General features: G+C 44.9%; 1 protein-coding gene across 1 annotated transcript; it reads left to right on the top strand.

Moving 5' to 3' along the window:
• The first annotated feature begins 9,984 nt into the window (after nt 1-9,984).
• LOC146173137 (b(0,+)-type amino acid transporter 1-like) lies at nt 9,985-20,649 on the top strand. Its single transcript, XM_084584607.1, has 6 exons — nt 9,985-10,051; nt 10,720-10,821; nt 16,537-16,794; nt 17,461-17,586; nt 19,372-19,468; nt 19,595-20,649. The coding sequence occupies exons 1-6, from the start codon at nt 10,006-10,008 to the stop codon at nt 20,367-20,369; spliced, it is 1,404 nt and encodes a 467-aa protein (XP_084440733.1). The 5' UTR covers nt 9,985-10,005; the 3' UTR covers nt 20,370-20,649.
• Nucleotides 20,650-21,031: the final 382 nt, after the last annotated feature.

Raw genomic sequence — 21,031 nt, 5'->3', positions numbered from 1 at the left:
GCCTCGAGGATGCCATCTAACCATCGCGTTCGCTGCCTACCCCTTCTCCGGCGACCGTCACAACCTTTCCCAACATCAAATCTTTCTCCAGCGACTCCTCTCTTCTCATCAGATGACCAAAGTAGCTGAGTTTTAACTTTAGAATTTGACCCTCCAATGAGCAGTCAGGGTTTATGGTCGACAATATCGACTGATTTGATCTTCTGGCAGTCCAAGGAACTCTCAAGAGTCTTCGCCAGCACCACAATTCAAACGCGTCAATTCTTCGGCGGTCAGCCTTTTTCACAGTCCAACTCTCGCATCCATACATCACAACTGGAAAGACCATAGCACGAGTTATACGGATCTTGGTTGGCAAACTAATGTCTCTGCTCTTTACTAGGCGGTCAAGGCTAACCATTGCTCTCTTTCCCAGAAGCAGGCGTCTCCTAATTTCATGGCTGCAGTCTCCTTCCGAGGTAATCTTGGAGCCCAAGAAGAGAAAATCTGTCACAGCTTCCACTTCTTGTCCATTGATGCTCCAGGACTTGATAGGGCAAGACGCCATGATCTGTCTTTTTGATGTTCAGTTTAAGCCCAAACTTCTCACTCTCTTCTTGTACGCGCATCAGAAGTCTCTTGAGTTCCACTTCACTTTCTGCCATTAAAGTGGTATCATCCGCATATCTAAGGTTGTTGATACGTTTTCCAGCAATCTTCACTCCATATGAAGACTCGTCCAGACCGGCCTTCCTCATGATGCACTCTGCATATAGGTTAAATAGGCAGGGCGACAGTATGGAGCCTTGCCTCACTCCTTTCTCAATCGGAAACCAATCGGTAAGACCATGCCCAGTTCTGACTGTGGCCTCTTGTCCTTCATACAGGTTCCTGAGGAGACAGATGAGGTGAATTGGAACTCCCATCTCTTGGAGAGCTTGCGACAATCTGCTGTGATCTACGCAGTCAAACGCTTTCGCATAATCAATAAAGCAGAAGTAGATGGGTTTCTGGAACTCTCTTGCTTTTTCCATGATCCAGCGGAGGTTGGCAATTTGGTCTCTAGTTCCTCTGCCCTTGCGAAACCCAGCTTGCACGTCCGGAAGCTCCCGATCCACATACTGCTGCAGCCTACCTTGGAGGATTTTCAACATCACCTTGCTAGCATGCGAAATAAGTGCGATCGTGCGGTAGTTGGAACAATCTTTGGCACTGCCTTTCTTTGGAATGGGGATGTAAACTGACCTCCTCCAATCCTGTGGCCACTGCAGGGTTGTCCAAATCTTCTGACATAATGTATGCAGAATGCTAACAGCGTCATGGTTGAGGTTTTGAAGCAACTCAGCTGGAATGCCATCACTTCCGCTGGCTTTCTTCTTAGCAAGACTGGCTAAGGCACATTCAACTTCACTCTTCAGGATGCCCGGCTCGAGATCAGTAATCACAACCGTCTTATGTTGGGTTCGCACATTCGGGTCCTTCTTGTACAGTTCTATTGTGTATTCCTGCCACCTCTTCTTTATCTCTGAGGCTTCAGTGAGGTCCTTGCCTCGTTTGTCCTTTATCACGCCCACCTTAGCACAGAAGCTTCCTTTGATATCTTTGATTGTCTTGTACAGAGCTCTTGTGTTCCTTAATTGGCTGTTGTCCTCAACTGCTTGGCACTGTATGTTCAGGAAGGCATTCTTATCTCTCCTTGCTATTTTCTGAAAATCCGCATTGAGAACCTTGTATCTTTCTCTTTCCCCCATAACCTTTGCCATCCTCCTTTCCTCAGCTATTTGCAAAGCCTCTTCAGATAACCAGTTTGCTTTCTTGCATTTCTTTTGCTTTGGAACTACCTTAGTAGCAACTTCTTGTATTATATCACGAACATCAGTCCACATCTCTTCGGGCTCTCTGTCTTCTAGATCTAATTCTTGAAATCGATTGCTCACTTCCACAGCATATTCTAATAGAATTTGATCCAGATCATACCTGAAAGGCCTTCTAGTTTTCTGAGTATTCCTCAATCGAAGCTTAATTTTGGCAACAAGAAGCTGATGATCGGTGCCACAATCGGCCCCAGGCCTTGTTTTTACTGCTTGTATAGCGCTTCCCCATCTCTGCCGGCAAAGAATATAATTGATCTGATTCCTGTACAGACCGTCCGGTGAAGTCCATGTGTACAGGCGCCTCTTGTGCTGTTGAAAATGAGTATTCGCTATTGTCAGGTTGTTTTCTTGACAAAACTCTACTAGCCTCTGTCCAGCTTCATTTGACTCGCCAAGACCGAACTTGCCTACAATTCCGGATATTTCTTCACTCCCGACCTTAGCATTCCAGTCTCCTACGAGAAAAACGACGTCTGATGATGGGGTGCGGTGTAAAAGGCATTGTAGGTCGGCATAAAATCTCTCAACGTCAGCTTCTTCAGCAGTAGTGGTCGGTGCATAGACTTGGATAACTGTTATGTTGAGAGGGTGACCTTGGATCCGAAGTGAAATCATTCGGTCGTTTTTGGGGTTGTACCCTTGCACTGCTTTACCTATTCTTCTGTTTACTATGAGAGCGACCCCATTCCTTCTCTTGGATTCGTGCCCACAGTAAAAGACATAATGGTCGCCGGAGTTAAATTCTCCCATTCCGGTCCACTTGAGCTCGCTGATACCCAAGATATCAATGTTCAATCGGTTCATTTCTCGCTTGACGACATCCAGTTTACCTTGCGCCATAGATCTTACATTCCATGTTGCTATGTGATATATCTCCTTGCAACATCGGACTTTCCGGTCGCTTCCCGACACATCCGCAACTGAGCGTCCTTTTGGCTTTAGCCCAGCCGCTTCATTCGTCCTGGAGCTACTAGGAATCGCCCTTTGTTCATCCCCAGTAACATGTGGGACGCCTTCCAACCTGGGGGGCTCATCTTCCGGCGCCATATCATTAATGGTATTGTGACTGGCCATACGGTTTTCTTGGCAGGAAATACTGGAGTGGGTTGCCATTACCTTCTCCAGTGAATCACATTTTGTCAGAACTCTCTGCCGTGACCTGTCTATCTTGGGTGGCCCTACACAGCAGAGCTCACGACTTCATCGAGTTTCGCAAGCCCCTCCGCCACGACAAGGCAGTGATCCATGAAGGGGAATACCCGCGTAGAGATCTCAAAGATGGGTTTTAAATAGCGCTGGAGCCCTTTTTTAAATGATGCTCGCACTTGTCACATTACGCCACACTGGGAAATTATTCCATCGGTGACTTACCTGAAATTCGGAAATAACCAGAGGCTGACGGACTATGTATTCAGGACTGAAGGCTGCGAACTCGCTTTGTCTCGAGGAAACTGAGCCGCCTGTAAAGGGCTCTTCAACTCTAAGCTTAACATCCTTTTGTAGATGGGTCGTGAGAATGAGGCTCTGTGACGTCTTACGTACCGCAGCCTTCTATAAATAACATAATCAATCATTTTGCTAGAGATAATATATACATTCTTGCTTCTACACAAGTGGGACATCGCAACTTGATTGGGAGGTGTGGACGACAGGATATCAGTAAGCGACAAACGCTTTTCGATGAAGGCGACGTGCAAGAAGCCCTGGTATTGTGGCATATCCAGGTACTTAAAAAGCTCAAGGTGACCTGAATTATCAGATTTCCCGCACAAAAACGTCTTTCACAGCCAGAATCACGTTGGGAGATTAGACATCAAGAGCTGAAAAGAAGCGGAGCGATATTTGGAAGCCCAGGTTTTACTTATTGCGAAAAGAGTGGTAATTATCTGCCATGAGAATGACAAATAAAGCACCATAGAAGGACTTACCATTATGGCGCCTCATGTTGCCCGTATGATTCGAGGTTTCAGTATTTCGTTTTTCTTCACCTGAGCGTATGTAGGAAGGCAGCGTCCAAGATTAGCGTCGAAGCTACGTTTAGGATGGGACTGTAGCGACTGCTGCGAACTTGGACCTAACATCAGATATATGCGTTGTTCTGCAGACAGGGGACCAAATCATGGCTGAAAAGTATGCCAAAGAATTCAAACGACTGAATGCGGCAATTTTACAACTCCGGTTTTGTTGAGGCGCATATAAACGAGGGCATCACTATGTTCTATTTACCGATGGCCTACATATGGCACATTTCATATGTTGTTCCTGTTCGATGCAAAGCGTTTTAGCAGCTGTTTAAGTACTGCTGGCGTGCGACAGCAGCCCGTAGAAAACATTGGCGGTAGCTGAAAAAGCTGCTCCTCACCCACAAATGTTTCGCAGGGAATGAAAATCTTCATAAAAGCTTGTTTGGCCGGAAATTGTATGCTACCTGTTTGAATTACTAATCGATTTGTAAACTTCTATCCACGGCGTTGTTTTCGCGAGTTCAGTATTTCGTGAATGCGGGAAAGGCCACTGTGCGCGAGCATTTCGCTTTCATATTTAGCCAGCCAAAGGACGAGACACAGGAAAGAAGAGGACAGGACAAGGCTGAACCATTACAAACTTGCCCAGTCGTCAAACTCGTTGCATTTCGCTTTCCCTCAGGTTCTCGAAGCAGACGTTGCATACAGAACCTTAGAACTGCTCTCGTCGCCCTTCTCTGCACGCTTTCTCAAGCTTTCAAGCAGGTATAGCTTTTTTGGATGCTAAAAACAAGTACACGATTGCGTTCAATCGCACTTGTGAGCCGAAATGGCGAATGCCACTTTACAGGACTGTTTTCATTAACTGCCTCTTCATTGTCATTACTGCGATCATCATCATGATCTACTAAATGCACTGTCATTTTAATCGCTAGTGTTAGGTATTATTATCACTAACTGCATCGTCATCAACATTGCTACTATCATTCTTACTAGCGAGAAGGAGAATCACGATATGTTTCCCGCGGGTCCGGCGTGGAGTTGTTTGCGCGCACGGCTGGCGATCGGAGCGTTAGTTGTTCGATTCCCGGTGGAGACAGTAGACACCTACTGTGACACCTTCTAGACACTACAGTAGACATCTTCTGCGCACAAGTTTGAGCACAGAACTTGATGCACTACTCATTTGCGGCAAGAAGGAAGAAAGAAAAAGAAAATCAACAAGAGGACGTCTAAGTTTTGTTTTAAAGCACTAACCGCATGAGGCGAAAATTCCCGGCAAAATTCCGGGCGACGGTGTAGCGCGGGTGGTTGAGGGCCGCCAAAGCATTGCCGTTCCACGCTGTCGCTCAGGTTCTGGGCTTTTAGAAATTTTCGCGTGTCGCAAGAAAGCAGCTTGCATGGGAGCCAATCGCAGAAGGCTTTTGTACTCAACTTCCATTCTGTCTTGTTTATGTGAGTGAATTTTGCTTTCCTGGTCCGGTTTGAGCGAGAAACCTGCAGACGCTCACTTCGTCTGATCCGCGGATATGTGACTGCATGGAGACAATTCAGTAAACGCTTGGTAGGAAAATAAAGAAAAAGAAAGGCTAGTGTAGCTAGATATTGTTAATTTTCGAAAGGAGCGACAAAAAGTCACTACTTGCAATGCAAGTCTGCATCGCAGTGTAGTAGCGCACCGCTGCGCTGTGTTTCTTTAAAACAGGATGCGTTTCAAGAAATTCGGTCAGTGTATTTTTATCGTACTTCATGCTATTTAGTGTTATTAGCGGTATATAGCGTAACTGTACTACTCGACCGAACGACGAGGCGACGCTCGGCAACAGAGAGGCGCTGAAAACGCGCCTCTCTGTGGCCGAGTCCCGTCGCTCCGTGCACTGTGCGCCAGCTGCAACAAGGATTTGGCGTCGTCGTCCCACGATGCATCGCCAAGGATTCTCGTCTCATGCGGTTACCGCGGAGTGGACACGATAAAACGTTTGTGCCTTTTTAAGAAAAAGTACACGAATGAGCAATCGCAAAAGAAGCGGCGTCATTAATGCTGTTTCATCTTGCATCTAAAGGCGGAGCTTGGTTGTCACCCTATTTTTTTCGGCCCGCATCTACGGCGGAGGCAGCTTTTCGAGCGCTGAGCGTCGACTGCCCGGCACATATTTCACCGGCTGGCGAAGGCAAGGAGAAAACATGCGAGTACAAGGGCACCCCTACAATTTTTGCACCTGTTGTGAAGGCCGTGTGGTAGACTGCACGATTTTTGCGATGAAAGCTCGGCCAGTATCGGTTGTTATGCTTCTGCCTACCCTCTGCCTATAGCACGGGCGGCACTGCCCGCGCCGCCCGTGAGCAGGTATTTGCAATAAACCATGATAAATAAAGCAGGTATGTATAGTCATTATTTACGTCAGCTTATTTGTTCAGGGCTGTCTATATCACGTATTATTTAGTTGTCATTTACTCATTATCGTCAACGTAAGCGCAGCCACATGCAAGGTAGCCAATGACCTTCTTCCTCTCAGTTAACAAAAACGTTTCTGGTGGTGCGAGATTCGAACGTAGAAACATTGTCTGTCCGTGGTGGGCACTCGACGACTGAGATAACAAGGAAGGCTTGCCGACCGCTCGGTAGGGAGAGACCTATCCAAGAACTAGAAAAGAGGACGGCGCTGTGGAATTTAATATGTCTGTTTTCAAGCACTCGGAACTGCACTTTCAGTTGAAGGCGTTTGACCTAAAAATCCGCCTAAAGGCATTCACCATAAAGTGTTTTCGTCTACAGGCCTTCAACCTGAAGCCCTCTGCCCAGTAACTTTTTTTACCGAAGAAGTGGTACCTTGAATATGCATTAAAAATTCATCAGACATCCGAATAGGATCTAGACATCCAGGTCAAGATTTGTTCAAATGGCGGATATCAATAAACCAGCTTGAGCTGGACAAATTCTGAAATCCAGTTATCTTTTGCGGACATCCGTAAGTCATTAATGGGGGGACATTTTGCCAGAGCTTAAAGTCAGATTTCATTCGGATTTGAGTCACAAACGTTTGGGCTTTGCTTTCAGGATTTTTGCGTTAACGACGTTAGTGTATATAAAACGGCTTCAAGATTTGAGCTGTCTGAGGTCATATAGCTTGATTTCATTCGCCAGAATATTTAACAAAAAACGTTTAAGCAAATTCACTGAGGACAGTATAAACGGAAACAGGTGCAACCTGCTCCTCGCTTATTATTATGTCAAAAGCCACAAGCTATGTATAGCGATATTTTTAGCACTCTTGAACCCGGACATATTGAAGTCTGTGGTGATCACAAAATATATTGACATATTAATAATTCGATATATAAAACGTGCCAACAGATGCCCTTAGCAGTTGCCAAAAAGCGTAAATGTGATGCATCTGCGTTTGGGGACACGCTTTTCAGAGCAACTGGCGGCCCGCCGGCTTGAGCATGAATCAGTGATTTCCTGCGCCTCAAGGTAGACTTGGTACAGGATGAACCATGTTCGCCGTAATTAGAGTGTTTAGGGCATGGGCACAGGAGTGTCCATACTAATTTGGAACGGTCGTACGGTCTTGATAATCTCTTTCTCATCGTCAGTTTCGCGGCTTTCGTTCACCCCGTTGAATGTAGTGAAATAGTGAGGGTGTGGAAATTTGGTTACGTTTCCTTTTGATACCGACCTTGTCTTCCTAGTTTCGCAGCAGCTTGCTCACATATGTAGTAATGTTACTTCCAAAATCGAAGAGAGGCATTTATAGAACGTTGCAGCCCTTTCGGTGCTTATTTTCTCGCCGTCCGCTTTGTAGTACATCGTACGCTGTGAATCGACAAGTGAGAGCTTGGTAACCCGAATGTAGTACCTACAGGCGCCCAAATCTTTAGCTGGCGTGCGCGAGCGGCGACTTTTCCGTGCGTCAGAGCCGTATGACGGGGCGAGGCTATAAACAATTTGAGGCTAAGCGCACGCAGACAAATCGCGCTCAACTGGGCTTGTTGTCTGCTAGGCTGTTCCTTCTTAAGGACGTCACCCCCCATTATCACACCTCAGACGAACAGGCAGCGTGAGTAGGCAAATGGTTTTGCTCAGGCTTTATCTTTCGAAGATCAATGTCGCAGCAACCAAGTTGTCAGTAAAAGTATAAAGATACGCCGAACACGCTTTATCATACGAAAAGACGAAGAAAGCGTATCGTTCATTTGTTACTTCCTGGCGTAAAGGCTCTTTTCATCTCTTGAGAGAAAGGGTAGTTATCAGCATGCTGAGTGTTTTATGCTTCGCTGCCGCGTTGAAGCCATGGTTGAAGCTAAACACACATATTGTTCACACATATTGCTTAGCATATAGTTATAATATACCACTTCTCGTTGAAACCACTTGATTTACTGATAAAGCACTCTCGTTACCAAGCCAGCTTTCTGTGCCCTAATCACTAGCCTGTCTGGCTTGCGAGAAAAGGACCGTGATCTCGAATTCCGCCTAGCCGGAATCTAAAATGCTTGAAAATTTTTAGACGAAACGAATAGCCTTATCAAGATAAATCACCTATCTACCTATGCGGCGACATTTAATGTGCAGTAAATGACACGCATTATTCTCTGTCATTCCAAGCTTGACTCTTTGTTGAATGTGAGCGTTTTACGATGCTTAAAGCTTTTGCGCGACGTAATATGGCTGTGATATCTGTCTAGTGGCAAGATTTTTCTTGTCGAAAATTGTCGAAAACGTCTAGATGCGCTTGAGAAGCGCACATTATGCGCACCTCATGAGGTTGTACGGCTGGCGCTTATGCTTCTCCGACTTTTTCGAAGTGTTTCCGCAATATGGCACTAGCATCCCGGAAACCGCGCATGCGCCATGAATAGTCGTTTCAGAAAATAATAAAATCTGCACGTGACAAGTTGTCTGCACTTGTTTTGCGTGCCGTCAAAAGCGTCGGCGATGTAGAAACTTGGTCCGCAGCTATATATTGCAGCACAACCTTGGTGTAAGTTTTACATTTACGCCGGCAATGTAGAACGCGGGTTCGCCAGCTGCAGCTGAGCCGAGGCTTAAACATATTCTAAAGGTCGTTATTGTTTTTATTGAGGGGGTATACTTGCTTGGTCTGAAGCACTTTGTGTGTATATAGGGATCAGAAGCAAACTTGTATGGTTTGCTGAAAGCCAAAAACGACAGACGTGTGGGTATAGACATTCCAGTTCGAATTAATGCGCATATGTTTGTCTCCACTAAAGGGGCATCAGCGGGGCAACAGCGGGTTTGTAGGAGAGCAGCAGTGTACGTTTAAACATGTCAGATTAAAGTTAATATTCTAGGGGCTAAAGAGGAAGTTTTCGCTTCGTCATCTACAGGCTGTCAGGTAAATGCACCTATCGTCAGAAAGCCATCTGACAGCCACTATGGAAGGACAAATTGGTAAGTTAAAATTTGCTTGTAATTTATCTTATCTAGAAATTGTATAAAAGTGCCAAATATTGATTTAGCTCAGATTGGTATAACTGACAAATAAAAAGAGCAAGGCGTGCCTGACTGCCTTATTCCCTTTTCAGGGCTGGGACGCAATGCTGAAATGGGTGATCGGGGTAGCAAAATAATTTGATTAGACTAGCAGTATTTGCACGTTGCACGCGACGCGTTTCGATTAGTTGTACTTCGACGCTCGCATATATGATTGTATTTATCGAAACACCTGCAATTGGCAAGCGGCAATCACTTGAATATTTTTCTTGTCTCAATTCTGAAGTTTTATTGTATGCTATCCTTTAGCTGAATCATTGGACACCATGTAATTTTTTCAGCTCATGTATGTATTTCAATTTTTGGATTTCAATTAGTGTGCGGGAAACCTTCTAAATAAATTTCTTAGTCTATATTATTGTAACTAGGTACACTCCAGCGCAATATGACAGATAAGAATGCGTGAGCATTCTTGTGACGCGTACTAGATAAATGTATGTAAAAGGGATAGTTTCTTTTTCTTGCTGACTGGTTTTCTTCTTTCTGATTATATAATACATAGAATTGATTCAAATATTTAATGAAGAAATAACTATAAAATTGGCATTTGATTCGAATGCAATATTTTCTATCGACTATTGCATTTATTGCGATCTATCCGAATTACAACTGGTGCCTGTTTTCACATCTAGCCTCTACTAGCACAACCCATGGCCGCCTGAAGAAAGACATGGGACTCTTCAATGCCGTATCCCTCGTTGTCGGCAGCTGCATAGGTAACACTCAAAGCACTTTTATTACCGACCATAACATTCCTAAAGAAAATTAAGGACCAGTCGCAACACTACGACACAATTTTTCGTTCGTTTTTTTTTTTTCTGTGCTTAAATAATATACTGCATAGCAGTGGTCTACGTTTGAAGGCGCGGTAACATATCAAGGCGTCTTTGCAGTCAGAAGTGGCAAAATCAGGTTGGAAGCAATAATGGCGAAAACCGAGCCGTTAATTGAGTGTTTGATTATTTCGGCTGGGTCGTCAGTACTTCGCTTATGCGAGAAAAATATCTCAGCGAGTAACAAACTCAGTAGCAGGTGTACTTATCTTCTCTTTACTTTCAAACAATGTATTTAAGTTCAACAAGGTTGACGACTGGGCAAGTCGGTAAGGGTTGGTGCTTTTCGGAAGGAGTCTTCGTTGTTTTCTTCCGTTCAATAAACACTCAGTTGCTAGTCCAGCCTTGTCCTTTCCTCTTCTTCCCTGTGTCTCGTCCTTTGGCTGGTTAAGTATTCAAGTTATAAAATCTCAGTTAGTTAACGGGAGCAAGTGTTCGGAACGTCTGAGAAACTTTGCTGAATGAGGGGCAAATTGTAAATAAAGAATTCGTCAAAAAAGCTTCTATCTAAACTAGTATCTTTTTGATGTTGGGTTGACGAATCTTTACAGGTGCTGGAATCTTCATAACACCAGGAATTGTTTACAGGGACGCCGGCTCGGTGGGCGCTGATCTCGTAATGTGGCTCGCAGCTGGAGTAGCATCCCTAATCAGTAAGTCTTGCAAGAAGTGCGCTCGGGTCACTTGCTCACTGCAGCCATGTTTATGTATTTATATGCCAGTCTCACACTTGTTAGGCGTCGGTGCGGACAAAAATAAACGGAGCACGCTATTTCTTTCTAACATTATGCACGCGTCGCGCAATTGAAACCGGCAGTCGTGTTATGTGCAAACTGGTATTGGACGCCAGTGCATGTTCACTCAGATAAATAATGTTTTTATATATCCAACACAGAAGGCCTGACTGTAATTTGAACGTAAAAGCTTGCTCCATATACTTATGTCCGCACCTGTACAGCTTTCATTTGTGTGATGCATAATGTGCGCAGTCTTGCAGAACGCACGAGAGAAACCAGCAAACAATGCTAGTGAGCTAGCATATTTGAATCATGCCAAACAGTGGCGTTTATAGTAGTTTTCATGCTGTGTGTTAATTTGGAAGATAGCGAATTTTTCCCTTTATTCGCCAGAAGTCCTACGGCGTGATGTCGTGTAATGGAAGCTACCAAATATGCGAGAATTGTTGACTGCTGGAAATATACATTTGGTCAGCAAGAGATTCTTGCCACTAGGGCCTATTATACTTCTTGCCATGAGCGATAGTGATGATAAGTAACAAGAAGTGTAACCAAGCCCAACGAAGATTTCGCTTCGTCTAGGTTTAGCGTGGTTAGACCACAAGGTTTTTTTCATTCCTTGAGAAGTATGTGCTTGCAGCACTGACAAAATATGAAACACAAAAAATAGCGCTTCGTCCTGTTATCCTTCTCTTTCTCGATGTGCATTATCCTAAGGCAAACGTTGGCGAAGGTACACCTTTGTTTTTTAACGGCGTTCTTCCTTGGAAAGGGAAGCTTAAAATATATTCTTCCCACAAGAAAATGAGCGACATAACGTTTTCACGCTGTAAAATGTCTCTGGCGCGTAACATACGGAATAACCCACATGATCTGCGAGAGGTCAGATGGATGGGGCATCCTATAAAGTGTGACAGGAAACTTACAATAACGCAAGTCTCTAAGGCAATATCCAAGCAACTCACGTACACATATATTAACTTAGTTTAGGAAGGTAAACAAGTTGTTCATGTGGTATGTCATATATACGTTCTAATTTTCCATTATTTATGAAAATTCTGGGAACGTGAGAAGTCTGTTCAAATGCAGGTGGTGAAGTAAATGGTATAAGGTAGAAAGTTTGGCTGCGCTCTCCCACCAAGCACCTACCGGAAAGCTAGTAGAAATTAATATGACTCAACGTAACCGGCTAGACACGGCTTCTACATATTACTTCAGGATTTTACTCCCGACTCGTAACCGGTTTCCTGAAGTCACCACCTTCGCCCATCTATTACAAAACTTAGTGCCGGGTCACATTTGTTCCCGTAACCTAAGGTGCTCCTTCTTGTACTTTTTGGTGGTCTCCTCTCTTGGGCCACAAGGCACTAGATTCATCTGGACTATTCCCAAAGGTCAACCAAAAGAGTTTTTACTGCTGCTATCATATCGACGGTACAAACTGAACGAGGTTGTTCAAGTGAAAATCCTCACGAAAAAAATACAGACTAAAAAGGACAGACACACCAAGCGTGAATTTCCAAAGAAGATTTATTTGATAAACCAAGGGTGGTCTTTATACCGTCATATAACAGTTGGATCGCCAGTACGTGCGTTAGAAAAGCGTGTCAGTCAGATGAGAATCGCGACAGAAAGGCTACTTAAAAGTAATTTTCGAATGTGCAATCTATTCAACTGGAATTTCTTTTATCTTTAATGTTTTTCTGGTCCATGAACAGAAATCATTTTTTGACATGGGGCATACATTCACTAATGAGGCAGTGGGCTGACAAACCTTTCGCACAGATGTTCTTACTGCCAGGGCCATGCTCTTCTCTGCATCTGCAGGCACCCGCCCATTCTGTCTTACATATTGTTTTCCACATGATTGAGGCATTTGATAACCACCATTTTCAGTACAATTAAAACTGTTCTCATTACATTTCTACATCCGTCCGCTTCTTTGACGTCTGTCACATTTTTGGTGCGCCGATGACTCGAGTGATAGAGGGCCAAAAGACCACCCAAGCACCCAATCGCTGCCCCTTTTTTCAGCTTACGGGAAATCCTACAAAAGCATAAAATGACGTCCACTTTTCCTTTCCTACGCGGATTTTCTTGCCTTGAACCTCCTTTTCTTCGGTCAAGCGTTCTTCGAAACATCTTCCGCGGCAGAGAGAAGAAGATCGGAAGGGTACCTAATGTGTTCCAGCCGCTTACACTGTTGTAAAAAAAAAAAAAAAAGTTCATGCATGAAGAACAGGAATTCTTGAGCGAGGTAAGAAATGAAAAGCGATCAACACATTGTTTCTCGAGGTTAGAGTGTGCTGATCGAAAAGGCAACAATGGTTTCTGGGCATGCTCTCTTCTTTGGCTGTCAACGCGTGCCTCATGCGTCATTTTGAAGAAAACGATGTCACACGAAAGGACTCACATCTGCTGTATTCACATCGCACACTACCCCTTGAGTGTCTAGCACCTCGATGTGCTACGTTCAGGGACTCATCATCATTGTCAGCTTAAGTACAGTTGTGAGCGAAAATGGTTTACAAAACGCAGCCGGTGGCGGAGCTCGGAAAAAATTTCATCTAAACGCCATCAAGCGACAGGAACAGTTACAGTGACACGTGCATGTCGCTAAACTGAAGAGCGGCCACAATTGTTTGAATCCCAGATAGCCGTTGCTCGATGGCGTTCAAATGCAGTTTTACCTAGAGTTACAGTAAAACAAGCTTTTGGGCGAGTTGGTAGCTTACATTCGACATAGCCGCAGCGAAAAAAACACAATCACAGAAGGAAGCAGCGTTGGTCCTTGTGTACGTGTCTTCCTTCTGTGATTGTGTTTTTTTCGCTGCGGCTATGTCGAATGTTACCTAGAGTTACTATATAGTAACTCTAGTTTTACCGAGGTCCAACGCCGGCTGCGTGCTATATACCACTCTTGCTTACGACTATACATCCACTCCAACGCAGCCTTCCTGATACTTTTTTTTAGTTAGTTTGATGGCAACAGGGTTCACCTTATTCCAGTACACTTTCTTTGTCATCTGCTCATTTGATCGTCTGGTACCCTTTTCGATACTTGCCCCTTTTTGGCAGTCTAACCGTTACCTTAAGCTGGAACTAATTTTCTGACATTCAGGTTACTCTATTTACTCCATCCGCCCATGCTCATCTCCTTTTCTTGATCGCACCTGTAACTTTAACTTGCATGCGTTTATCCCATTCTGCATTCCTCTCCCTTACTGCCTTCCAACGCAGCTTCGATAAATTTCCTGCGTGTAGTTTCCGACTCTGTTCTCTGTTTAAAGTCTACCTCTATTACCTCCTCGTATTAGCCTCGCAGGTTTAGTGCTGGCAAATACAAACGCCATCGTATATTACTTAAAGGTCCACAGAAACGGCCCCCAAGAAACCACTGATAAACGTGTTCAGTGTGTAGAACACATCCTTTTGAGCATTAACGCAAAGTATAACTCCTTGGAACAAAGCCAGCGATTTATTATTAATTTTTAAAAACAGCGCTTTTTTGAAATTCGCGGGCAGAGGGAATGTCGCTTGGCGGTGTCGCATAGAACGATTTCCTAATCCCGTGACGTCACGGGTCGGTTGACTGGCAAGGCTTGCTAGAAGCTGCCATTCGCTGCGGTCACTGCAACCATGACGTCACGAACACACTTCCGGTAGCTGCGAAAGTCGTCTGCTCGTGCGCTGCTCGAACTCTGTGCGGGCTGTTACAGCTCGCCGCCCTTATCGGTTAGGTGGCCATTGCCCATTAAGTGCAACAACCGAAGCGACGCAGGGATCGGCAGAACGAAGCTGCATTTGCAAATATCTTATTTATATAACGTGGTTTCAGGAGTATCGGAGTGTCTTCCGACGAGGCGTCAACAGCACGGTCAAGCACCGCACGATGGCAGCACCTCCTTGACCGCCGTAAACATTGCCGCTGTGGCCCCTCCTCCCGCATACCGTTCGCGAACCACACGGCGGGTCGTTAGCACCGATGTCCGAAATAAAGCGTGCTAAAATTTGTTGGCGTCTGGAATACTGAGCCGAATATCAAGTATGAAGCCTTCGTGAGGATCGCTGACCAGCAGCAAATTGCTGGTAAGAGCGATAGCCGTGATACAAGCTAGTTTCTGCTCAAGCCAGCTGTCGCTGGTGCATTTCGGCTGATCCGATCTGCTCGTATTAGCTCTGCGATTAATGCGTCGGCAGAGTTAATTCTATAATTATTTTACTATGGCAGGATAGGAATCACTGTAAGGCAGTTTCATAAGTAGACGATTTACGACAGCGTTGATCATGTTCCAAAGCGTCGACCGCCGCGGCTTCGAAGCGAAACAATAGGCCTAGCGACGACTAGGGACGGTCACGCACGGCGCCGGCGTTCGCCGCGCTCGCACGTTCCACCCCCGCGGTAAGTGTGTAACGTACCTCAGCCTGGTCGCGGCATCCCGTGCTGCAAGCGTTGCAAACTCGTGTACTTTCATAGCTAAGGCCGCGTATTTTTTGGCGTTCTGCTCAGCAACAAGCCGTTCAAACGATACTGTAGGCACGACAAGGCTTCAGTTCGCAGTCGCTGCGCTGTCGGCCGTAATCGAAGACGTCGGGCAGCACCATAATCTATACATCGATCTTTAAACGTGATACAGTGGGCAAATGAATATCTTTGTGAAGCAGACCCGCTCGTACGTTTCGCGCACTCGGGCGCCGACGAGTAGCTTCCGTCAACAGACGCCGTCATAACCTCGGTTAACGACGCAAACCGAGGTCGTCAAGCTCGGTTTGCGGTAACCGTGGTTAGTGGTGCAACCATGGTTTGGTCCGCCGTGTAACATAGGATAACCACGGGTTCGCGGTTACACTAACCGTCGCTGCGCGGACTGGCGAACTCCTCAGGCGTGTGCAAGCGAGGACGGGTTGGCGGAGTACGCCAGCGAGCGAGCGCGCGGCAACCGGAAGTTCGTCGAAGTGACGTATGTCTGGGCGGAGCTTTGAACTTGCTTGTATTCTTTGTTTTTTTATGGCTCCCTTCGGCGTACGAGTTGAGAGGGAAAATTGGAAGGGTCATTTTTAATCGCCGATATCTCTTGTGTTGCAGAAGTTAGATCGAAAATTTTTGCGGGAGAATGATGGGTGGTTCAATAACTATCAGTGTTATGGCGTTGTTTACCCTTCTTGGTGACCCCTTTCTGGGGACCTTTAAAGGCATAAGAGTTCCCACGCTCATCTTTGCAAATTATAGCTCCCAAAATGGATATAAACTTAATACGAAGTATTCTAGCTGGTCTGACTACCTTGGCACATGTGGGAGGTTTCTGGTCGACCTAATATCAATCGCTTTGTTTTAGCTGTTGCAGTGTCTAAGGTGTTGTCATTTATTACAGGCTTTAGACATTTTCATACTACCGCCAGCGCATAAGCAACAACTTTTGCTGATAGTTTTTCGTGCCTTATGCATAGTTCATAAAATTTAGGGAATGTTTAAAACTAATTCTTATGGCGTCTGATTGTCTCACCACCCTGGGAGTATATTCAAGAGTGAGGGCGATCCAACCAGCTACAAGGAGTGGCATGGTTACTGACACTGGAAACTGCACATTGACCGTACTCATGTGTTGAGACATTTAATTTCTTATATCACAGATGGCCTTTGCTACGCCGAACTGGGTTCAATGCTTCCTTCGGCTGGTGGTCCCTACGAATACTTGAGCGTAGGAGTGAAATCCATGGGAAGATCTGGTGACCTGCTTTCATTCCTCGTCGCTTGGTGCTTCATCGTTGTGGAGCCAGTGTCCATCACAATACACGGACGGACATTCGCGGCATACGCCCTGAGCGTTGCCTATGGAACCTGCACACCACCGTATGAAGTCACTGCTTTGGTTACGGTGGCAGTTATACGTAAGTTGACGATTAGTGGACCTGCTGACACACATTCGTCTATGGCGTTATATTTCTATGGTTTTCACGTCACTCGTTTCGCACTTTCCATTGGTACGAATAGCTTAAGTTCCTAATTCTTGTATACGTGTCCCTTGAAGCAGCGTTTTTAAAGGCATGGAGCAAACGTGGTGTTGATATTGACGTGTTCTGACTATGCGCTAGTTTTTGCCACTCGCTAGTTTTGTTACCATATATACTTAAAGGGCATTCCACTTTTGCTTACGAGCTAGTAAGAGGAAATTACTTAACAGAACATTTGCATTAACATGAACATTCTTGGCCTTACGTGCGTTGGCAAAGAAACTAGTGCAGATGGTGCTAAAATATTAATTATATATACAAGGAATTTCGATTGGCTTTGAGACATCTGAGGTAATCGCTAATTATGGTCTTGCACAGCTCCACGATAAACTTAATTCCACACAGGTTAAATTACTAACCGCAAATTACACCCTTAAATTGCAGCATTTGTGACCCACTATATCTTTTTTGTAAGGGTTTATAATTAAACATTAGCAAAATATTTTCTTCATTCATTCACTCGTGCATTAAGTCATCAATTCATGTATGCATGCATCACTGATCCAAGCTTATATAACATTTCATGTACGTACTTATTTTCAGAGCTGTCAGCAGGAGTGAACACACTATCTCTTAAAGTGTCCATGAGGATACAAAATGTGCTCTTCGTGGTGAAACTTGCAGTGCTTCTTGCTATCATCATTACCGGTATTATATGGTGCATTAAAGGCAAGTGTACATCATTTTATTCCCTCTTATGTATCACTGCTGAAAAGAATAATCCTATTCCAAATTCACATTGTGCACAAACCCATGGAAGTTGAACGCGCTCCTCAGACATCAAAGTTTCAGTCTTTATTGCTATACATTGATTGGTCGGCAACTTAATTCACATTTTTCCTTCCACTAATAAAAGTTTGCAGTTTTTTAAACCAAGCTAGAAGCGTGCCACTCTTCTGTTTTTCTTTTTCAATAAAACTCGCCAGTTCTCGGAGTGATTAGGTACGCAGAAGATCACACTTATCTAGACGGCTCGAGAAGTGCAGTGTGGAGGACGTAATGCGCAGTTAAAAAGAGGGTGATGGATTTCACTGATAATACTTTCTCTCGAGCCTGCCGAATAAGTATGAGGCGCAAGTGTTTTACGCATAGTAATCAACCCCGGACACAACTCATTTAAGTTGCTCTGCAGTACATCATTCTAGATTTATAGTCAGAAATGAACGTATATATAAAATTTAACGTCCAGCTAGGAAACGCTTTTCCCTGTCGCTTGCACCGCCGATGTAGTTGCGATTTTTCTTGAACCATGCTGACCACTTCGTCAAGGTAGGCACGCAGTCACAGACAGGTGCCACCTTTTCATTTTTTTTGTGCTTTATACATATAGACAGTCCAAAGGCTACTTGATCCCTACAACTAAATACAGTTCACAAGTAGACGAAGAGGGCATGACGAACATTGCTTATTGTGAATAGAAGTCAGTTTCCTTATAAAGCGTTATTTGTAGTGTGAAATATCGAATCTCCTTCATTTATAGTTAGGTTCATAAGAGCCACAAAGCGAAGAAAGTTTGATTTTATTCGATTTCTGTCAGCCAAAGCCAACCTTCCCTACCGCTTGACCATCAACGAGTCGGAGGTCAGTGTGGCTATATGGATAGTTTACCTATGGTGCCACCTATGGTATATCAACACTTGGCCTATCACGCTGACTTTTCACCCTTGGCCTTCCTTATATATGTGAACTGGTCTATAGGAAAGGAAAAGCATAGTATGTCTCACACTTTCTCTGTGGACAATTGGACCGCGAAGTAAGGGAAGAGAGGAAGGTGGGTGTGCAAGCGGTAAGAGAGAAAGAGGTGCCATAGCTGAGGGCTTCTGGGTAAGTTCGACCACCTGGAAATCACTAATTTGTACTGACATCGCATAGCAGATGGACGCTTCTTCCTTTCTCATCCGTCGAAACGGAGCGACAAGTGGCCTGTTTATCACGGAAGATACAGCATTATGTGCTCCTTCTAGAAGTAGTCAGCGTCCTTGACTGCATAATATCAGCAATTTAATCCCTGCAAAACCAAGTCTGACCATTTAGCGCGCTCAAAACATTTGTTTCTGAATCAGCTAGCTGCCTGAGGTACACGGACGCAGCATCATTCAACAAATTTTGCCTGCTTGTGACACAACTTGGCTGCTACTCTTGTAGCTCGGTTGGAGCCTCAAAATCAGCACAGGATGCTTCCAGTGTCATATGTGGAAATGCCTACTTTCTCCAGGAACACCTCGTTAGATCGTTTGAAAAAAAAAACGCGGTTCACACTTTTTCGCGCTCTTTGAGAGCGGGTTGATAAATCTTTCATATATATTACTGCTTACCTAGGTGTCCTTTAATAAGACAGGTTACCAACTTGAGACACAGAGACTACCAAGCGAACAAATGGCGTTTCGATTAAACAGCTTCCAGATTAGTACCTAAGTTTAAGTTTCATTGGGATGACATCTTTTTTCCTTCCAGCACCAAGTGTACTGAACAAGTTCTCCTTCGGCACGAAGAGTCCCTACGGAAAATTATTGGAAGCATTTGTGGTGGCGAGTTTCACAGGATCAGGAGGGTATGGGCACGCTGTTTCGCACTCCTAATATTCTTATTTTAGCGAGCTTATTTTTTACCCTTAACAGATAGACGAATAAGTTTACCCCCTCTCCTCGCTCTTCAATTCATTTACCCACCCTTTCAGAGGCATGATTTGCTGCATGACCGAAGAAATGTCCAACCCAGCAAAAATCCTACCATTGTCACTAATGGGAGGCCTGTTCCTGGTCACCGGGTTGCAGGTCTTCACGAACGTTGCCTACTTTGCCGTCCTGGACCTTAAAAGCCTGGCCGCTACGGAAGCCACTGTAGTGATCTTCGCCCGTGAAGCTTGGGGCATAGCTGGCGAATTGCTGTTGCCCATCATCGTATGCAGCTGCACCTTCGGAACCATGAGCGCGACGTTCTTCAGCAACAGCCGCTTGCTTATGGCTGCGGCCCGCAAGAAGCACTTGCCTGCTGTGTTCTCTCTCATCACAACGCGGTCTTCGTTGCCACTCGTGGCAATCGCCTGCAGGTGTTCCCTCGCCACAATATTCACTGTAGCAGGATCGGTAGGGTTCCTCGCGAAAGTTGGAATGACAGTATTCACCGCGGTGAACATACTGGTCATGTTCGCGCTTCTCCGGTTACGAGTGACAATGAAGCATGCAACACGGCCCTTCCGAGTACCGATCGTTATCGTAGTGCTGAACATTGTGGTTTTTCTAACTATTACGGCCGCTCCGTTTTTTGAAGGCGGAAATGCTGCTGTGTATCAAGTGACACTGGCATGCGTCTCGTTAGGCCTGCCCGCATACCTGATATTCAAAGCCTTCCGGACTTCGAAAGCTGCGGTTGCGGCGTACATGTTCACGCAGAAATTGCTCATTTGTCTGCCCTGCGCTCACGAGGTGACAGTAAAAGGCGGTGGCCATTGAACTCTGGCACCGACATACGAACAATTCTACAGACTGTGGGGACTGTAGATGTGACAGAGCTGTACTATGACGGGCCCAGACGGAAGAAGGAAAGTTGAGCAAAGGCAAGAGCGCACAGCGTGTAGTTTTTGTCACTAAGCCCCCAGTATATGAAGCGCGACTTATTCCAGAATGTTTAACCAATTAGTATATGTTCAACTGTACTCTTATCACGCAACAAGAATTATTTTTGTACATAGACCGGAACGAAATTAGGTTAACAGCCTGTAAATATTAACATTCAAAAGCCAATCTAAAGTTGATGGTGTGCTATGCCTTGTGCTATTGAGGCTAAAAAGATTTTTTACGTTTACAGCAGACCAAGGTGTAGTGATTGTTGTTGCCACTTAAACACAATGCATAAGCTGCTGAGAGCTGAATGGGTGGCCTGAGGTATTATTACAAGAAGCTGACAATAATAAAAATCCTTGTCGAAGAACAAAGGGCAGAGTGATTGGTTATCGGAAGCAGGCAGTTTTCAATAACCTGAGAGTCAAAATTACTTCAATGACGAGTGCAGATATATTAGAGTGCAGCTCCGAGGTTACCATTCCTGTTTCGCATATGAGTGTAGCGTTCGGCGTAGCGTAATTCCGTCTCCTCAACGGTTGGGTTCCGCAACT

Source organism: Amblyomma maculatum, chromosome 11 (genome assembly GCF_055883805.1).
Source record: "Amblyomma maculatum isolate TAMU_Amacu chromosome 11, ASM5588380v1, whole genome shotgun sequence".
Classification (NCBI taxonomy): Eukaryota; Metazoa; Arthropoda; class Arachnida; order Ixodida; family Ixodidae; genus Amblyomma; species Amblyomma maculatum.
This window is presented reverse-complemented; position numbering and strand designations above follow the sequence as displayed.